Genomic DNA, 7,207 nt, shown 5'->3' with positions numbered 1-7,207 from the left:
ACACACACACACACACACACACACACACACATATGACAGGTTTCTTTCAGTTTCTGTTTACCAAATCCACTCACAAGGCTTTGGTCGGCCTGAAGCTATAGTAGAAGACACTTGCCCAAGGAACCACGCAGTGGGACTGAACCCGGAGCCATGTGGTTGGGAAGCAAGCTTCTTACCACACAGCCACACCTGTGCCTCTATGTATATTTTATATGTTTGGTTGTGTGTATTTGTGGTAACAGTGCAGAAGTTCTGACAATAGTCTGAACTTGGAGTTTGGAGTTAACTAATACTGCAAGGTAACAGTACATTTCAAGACAAATCACACATTTTGTTTTGCATGTAGTTAATAGCATTGAAGACCTTTTAATGTTTAGAAGTTACATTATTTCTGTAAGGGTAATGCAACATAAATGAAGATAACTTCCATTATAGCTGAATTGGAAACCATTTGGGAGTATTGCTGTTCATCTTCAGTAATCTCTATCAAGTCATGATATCTTCAGTTGTCAATCTTAGGTTGTTATGACTGGAAGAAGATATGATGGGCAGAATTTATAAGGATTTGTGTAATATGAGTATAGTATCTGGAATTGTCAGAATAAATAAAGATATCTGTATTGGTTGAAATATATCAATGGTTGGTCTGAATGCATCTCTATTTCAATATTAGACAATGAAAAGAGAAGGTAAGGTGATGAAAATTTATGGTAGAATTATTGGTTTGAAAGTTGAATATTTTCAAATGAGTTATTTACATCAGTGAAAGCTCAGAATGGTTTTTACATTGTTCTCATACTGAACCATCTAGCATTCGGATTACTTTGTCAAATATAATACTTATTTATTCACATTGTTTTGAATTAATCATGCATAATCTCGTAGATTTGAGATTTTGATTATCTGTTTGTATATTCTTAGAATAACATTGCTTGGTAGGTGTGAGAAGCTGTATCTGGCCAGTTTGAACATAAAACAAGTAGAACATTTTGGCCAGATATGGCTGGTTTAAATGCTAATGATGATTACTACAAATACCCTCCCTCCCTCACTCCCTCACACCCTGTGTCTTTCTGTTTGTGCCTGTGTTTCTCTATATCTTTCTCTCTCTCTTTCTCTCTCTCTCTTTCTCTCTCTCTCTCTTATGTTCAAATAAAAATCATAATTTTGTAAACAGATACTGTTTTGATAACTTTGGTGACTAACTTACCTTTGCATTAATGACCAGTTGTAGTTGTGTGGGAGAATGATATTTACACTCACAACTACAATCAGCTTGGATTGAGAGATAATCCAACAAAAGTCAAAATTAGTGACTGTTCTCTGCTTATGAATTTCAACTTTTTGTGTCATTCAAATCCATTAATTTTCTAGGACCAACTGCTCACTCTATTTTCTTAGCTTCTGTTTCAATAGTTACAATTTTGTGATCACTTCCAGACTCATTTACCTCACTAATTTTTTTGTATGTTTTAAGGGAAAATTCATGTAAAGATGAAGTTGAATAGATTTCATTGAAAATAGTTTTGTTTCTCAGTGTTGACATTGTTTATATTATTCCAGGTTATTAAATGTGCGACCACATCAACCTAGAATAGTGCCAATGGGTCCTCCAATATCTTCAGTGGTGGATAAACAGAAAGTGGTTGATAACAATGCTCGTCGACTGGAAGTCTTAAGGAACTGCATCAATTTTATATTTGAAAATAAGATCTCAGATGCAAGAAAGGTAACTATATTCAGTATAGCCTGCAGATAAATACTTTCCCATTAACATGCTAAAGCTCCTTTCACTATATACTCACTATTAAATTGAAACTGTTGTGTGCTCGGTATGAACTGATGACAGGAGAGTGTGTGTGTGTGTGTGTATGGACATGGCAACAGAAATAGTATTAATATCAAAAAGCTATCTTTATCCCCAACTTAACATAGATATTATATTAGAATACAGACTACAGCTTTATTCCTCTTTTAAGGGGGGACTTCTCATATGGACTTGTGTTGTATAAAAGCACTCGTGTTTATATTGTTAACAGATGAGGGTAATGGAAAGGATATTATGTAGATGATAGCCTTATTGATTTGAAGTGATGAGAGGTAGTATGACACTCATCTGATATTTATGTATATTGGTAGGCCTGGTGGAAGAGAAAAGGATAGTTCAAGAAAAGATTTAGCTAGTGTATACAGTATAGAATGGGCAGAATATCTGGATGTTTCCACCATGCAACTACTCTTAACAAGCTTGGTGGAAAAGTGAAAGCAAGGAAGATGAGATCATTTTGATGAGGGATTAAAAAGGACCAGCTGCAAGTTGGGCATAGTTTGGGGAGTTTGCTTTTTTGGAATTGTGGTGCTGAGGGGAAAATGTACAGTTTGTAATGGTGGAGGATTTTCTCAAGTATCGTTAGCCCTTTTCTTTCTGAACAGCTGCAGCACAGCTGTGAGTGAACTGGCTGGAAGAATTGGGAGTTAGGGTTGAGTATGGATTGGTGAGGAAGTCGCTTAGCACAGTGATTTCAGTCACCTGCCTACCTTTTCCTGAAAGATTGGTTGAAGTGCATTTGCTACCAGGGACTTGACGTAGAACTGGCAGAGCTCAGAGAGATGGAGTGAGGGAATATAGTGTAGTATGTGGACGTGTGGTGGATTGTTGTGATGAGGCATTGGTCGAAGCAACTGATTAGTTTAGAGATGGTGGTGATTTGAAGGCAAGAAAGAGATCAAAGGTGTTAGGAGGGGCTATTTTTGTGCTGGTCAGGGAAATGTATAGAGATGAAACTAATAGATCTAGAAGTAATGGCACCAATATGGGATGTGTGTGAAAGCCACAAAGAATTGTGAGCATTGAAGTCAGTGATGATGATGACTTCAGAGAAAGGTGAAGTGAGATAGATGTTCTTGACACAAGAAGGGCCATGATCGAAGAGGCTGATATTTAGGATAGTGACAGGTTGAGTAGAATTTACACATGCATAGACTCCATCTTTCATTGTGAAGTTTGAGTATCGAGTATAGTTACAATATCATCCTGTGTGGTCTAAATGTTTGAATCTGCATATCTCACTCTCTCTCTCTCCTTTATTCTCACATGCTTCTACTTCTTCATTTTTGATATATAATTAAGAAAATACTTCAAGATTCTGTATGATTTAATTTGAATTTTTTAGCAACAAGTTTTCCTTGTGGAGTGCTATTCAAAACTGTTTGTCAATTGTAAAACTTACTTCTTTTCAGATTTTCCCAGCCGTCCTGCGTGCTCTGAATAATAAAGTGGCTCGACTTGCTTTAACCCAAGAACTTAGTTACCATATTCAAAGCAACAGAGCAATGCTGGAACACCAGCAGTTTGATTTAGTAGTGCGACTTCTCAACTGTGCATTACAGGTAAATGACAATCATGTATGTGTGTGTGTATTTATTCATAAATTTTCTTTTGCTTGCTTCAGTCATTGGACTGTAACAATACTGTGGTACTGCCTTGAAAGGTTTTATTTGGACAGATGAACCTCAGTATGTATGTTTTTTTTTTTTTTAAGCTTGGCATCTATTCTATCGTCTCTTTTGCCGAACCACTAGGGAGATGTAAACAAACCAACACCAGTTGTCAAGCAGTGTATGTAGGGATGACAAATATAAAGACACACACATAGACATATAACTCATACATGGCAGGCTTTCACGCAGTTTCCGTCTACTAAAAAGTTCACTCATAAGGCACTGGTTGACTTGAAGCTAGAGTGGAAAACAGTTGCCCAAAGTGCCACACTGTGGGATTGTACCTGAAACTACATGGTTGCAAAGTGTGCTTCTTAATTGCACAGCCATGCCTATATATATATATATATATATATATATATATATATATATATTATTGAACACACATACACAATGTATGTGCTTTGTTTGTTTTCCAGTTGGCTGTGATTTAATGTGAAGGAGAATACCGTCTCGCACCATTAGGTATTAAAACACCTGAAAGTCAAAGTCGTAATCATAGATAGGTGAGGCAACTCATCCCAAGTCCTGTTCAGGAGTGATGAACATCAATGTTTTGTTGATAAGCCACAAACATTGCGAAACATCAATGTTCATTGCTCCTGAATGGGACTTGGTGTGAGTTGCCTTGTCTGTCTTATGACTATGATTTTCAGGTGTTTTAACACCTGGTGCTTTGAGAGAGTCATTTCCAAGGCATCAAATTGTGGCTGACCAGTAAAGCACTTACATTGAGTATTGTGTATGTGCTTGAATATATATGAGAGAGAGAGAGAGTTAAATAAGATTCAGGTAAAAATCATGTAGAATGCTATGCAAAGCTCATTCAGAGTTATTGGCTATATGAGGGGGTACCCAAAAGTAACTGGAAACATTCTCTGTGAGACAAGCCCATTGTAGTTCAGGCTTCCACTGCTAGAAGACACTTGATGTGACCCTCAGGCATCAGTATGCCAACTGACATCATCAAGTGTAGTCCTACTGCCATGTGGTGCATCTTTGCTTTGCAGTGCTTCTTTCCTGTTCATCGATTTTTGTGATGGCTGAAATGAAGGAACAGTGTGCTTCCATGAAATTTTGTTTTCAACTAAGTAAACTGGTGGCCAAAACAGTTGTCATACTTCTAACATCTTACAAGGATGCTATGCCATGAGCAAAACACAAGTTTATGAGTGGTTTTCACACTTAAGGAATGGTCACTTGTTGTTTGAAGACCAACTTTGCTCAGGGCAACTGTCAACTTCCCAAACAAATGAAAACGTTACAAAAATTCATGAACCAATTTTGAAGGACCATAACTGAACAATCGACAAACTTGTTGATATGACTGGTGTGTCCTGGAGCTCCTGCCTATGAATTTGGAGTGTGGAATTGCTAATGAGATGAGTTGCAACAAAATTTGTGCCTCACTTGCTCAAAGAAGATCAAAAGTAGTCACTGCTATATGCATGTCACAAACCGAAAGAACAGTTGGAAACTGATCTAGACCTTTTTTCAAAGGTCATCACTGGTGATGAAAGTTGGTGCTACAGAATTTGAAGATGTAGAATAGGTGAAGAAAAAATGACAGAGGTGTTAAAAGGCATCACTTCGCAAGAGTTCCAGGACTGCTTCGAACAGTGGAAAATGAGTCTGGATCGATGCATTGCTTCGGATGGAATAGAGATATACTATTGACAATCCAATAATTTATTTATATTATAATATTACATGATATACTATGAATATAATATAGCATAATATAGCATAAACAATTATTAAAAAAACCCACAAAAAGCCAACAAATTGTTTCGATTTATATACAGTTCTATTCTATATAAGTCACTTCAGGGTCAGGGTTTAAAGATAGACAAAATTCTGTGTGAAAGGACAGCTGGATTGTAAAAATTAATTCAAATGTCTATGTATTATGAGCATGAGTGTGAACTATTCAATCATCCATCAGTTACAAAAAAAAAAAAAAAAACAGAAACACTAATGGATGATACAACTAAGTAAGTGCAATCCACAACCATTGAAATTCACTTCATTACATCTCAAACACATACTAGTATACACGTATGTCTATGGAAGTCTCTGCAGATATATTTGTCTATATATATGTATGTGAATGTATATATATGCATATATTGTATCACTATGTAAACATGTAATCATATGGCTATTTATTTTTGTGTGTAAATGGATTTGTATATATCTGGATGTGAGTGTATCTGTATGTATGCAGGTATATATGCATGTATGTGTTTTTATATATGTATGCTTATATATATGTGTATATATGTATATGTATCTGTATGTGTATATATGTATATATGTGTGTGTGTATGTATATGTGTGTGTGTGTGTTTGTAGATATGTATATATTTGAGTTTTGTCATCTCAATCTATATAATAACTTAATTTCAGAAATTGATTATTAGTGGACCAATTCTGAATTGCTTCATTTCAGTGCACATTCTTGTAGTTACTGTTAAATTTACCATTATATTTGTATTTAATATTAATTGCATATCACAAATAAGATGTCTTCATTATACTAAATAAATGGGTGTGTAAATACACTTATTTCATTTATTAATTAATTCATGATAATTATAATAATAATAATAATGATAATAATAATAATAAATAGTTTCATTTGACTTACTAAATAAATTTAATAATCAAAATAATAATTATTATAGTATTGTATAGTTTATAAATTGTATTCTTATTACAACAATATTGTTTGTTACTTCTGAAAGTATTGATAGAGTTTGGATATGCACCAGATATGGTCCCTCATTTTGTAAATAATAATATAGATTAGTTCATTGAGAACAGTTCTTATTACTTGTTTGGTTTATATTAATGGTTTCTATCGATTCACTAAATTCTCCCTTCTATAATATACAAATATTAATCATTATTTACTTTTAGTGCCTTATAATTTAACACACTCACTGGTAAAATTTCCACTCATTTACTTATTTATTATTCTAAAATTTTCATTGCATCTGGCAACCTTTTCAATAGTTGTTGACTCTGTCAGTTATTGAAGCTATGTTCTTTTTGTTTCTTTGTGCGCATGTATGTGGGTCAGTGTGTGTGTATACACATGTGTGTATGTATGCATGCATGTATGTGTGTGTGCATATGTATGTGTGTATGTTTGTATGTATGTATTCTACCTGCATATTCATGTTTGTGTGTCCATGTTTTTTTTGTGTGTGTGTGTGTGTACCTCTGTCTCTTTGTGTGTACATGTCTGAGTGTGTGTGTATGGGTTTTTTGCAACTATGTACTGTGTTTGTATGTATGGATGTGTATCTCCATATGTGTCCTTGTATGAAGTGAAGTGCATGTGTATATATAGCCATGCGTTTCAGTCTTCATTTGTGTATGTGTGCTTGTCTGTTCATATAACCTATGTACCTATCTGTCTGTACATCTGTTTACATTCATATCCATATGCCTACATACATGTGCATATACATATACACATATACACACACCCACACTCACACATACATACATCTATCTACATAACTGCCCACTAACTATTCTACTCTACCTGTGGGTATGGTGGTATGATATCTACTATGTATATTTCCTATTTAGTACTGGGAATGTTTCATTTATGAGGATGTACTCCTGTATTTGTTCTTAGCAGAACAGTCCATACTCCTGTATTTCCTTAGCAGAACAGTCCACAACTCTTTTA

The 7,207-nt window shown here is 34.9% G+C and overlaps 1 protein-coding gene across 13 annotated transcripts in view; it reads left to right on the top strand.

Moving 5' to 3' along the window:
* LOC106871234 (myotubularin-related protein 13) overlaps positions 1–7,207 on the top strand; it is a 512,098-nt gene that overhangs the window by 345,906 nt on the left and 158,985 nt on the right. For all 13 annotated transcript variants that reach the window (XM_052967747.1, XM_052967743.1, XM_052967750.1 and 10 more), the window contains exons 14-15: positions 1,564–1,729; positions 3,241–3,390. In XM_052967747.1, the coding sequence (XP_052823707.1) occupies positions 1,564–1,729; positions 3,241–3,390 (316 nt within the window). The remainder of the gene's footprint in view (positions 1–1,563; positions 1,730–3,240; positions 3,391–7,207) is intronic.

This window comes from Octopus bimaculoides, chromosome 5 (assembly GCF_001194135.2).
Source record: "Octopus bimaculoides isolate UCB-OBI-ISO-001 chromosome 5, ASM119413v2, whole genome shotgun sequence".
NCBI lineage: Eukaryota > Metazoa > Mollusca > Cephalopoda > Octopoda > Octopodidae > Octopus > Octopus bimaculoides.
Note: the sequence above shows the minus strand (reverse complement) of the source record. Positions and strands in the feature narration are given on the sequence as shown.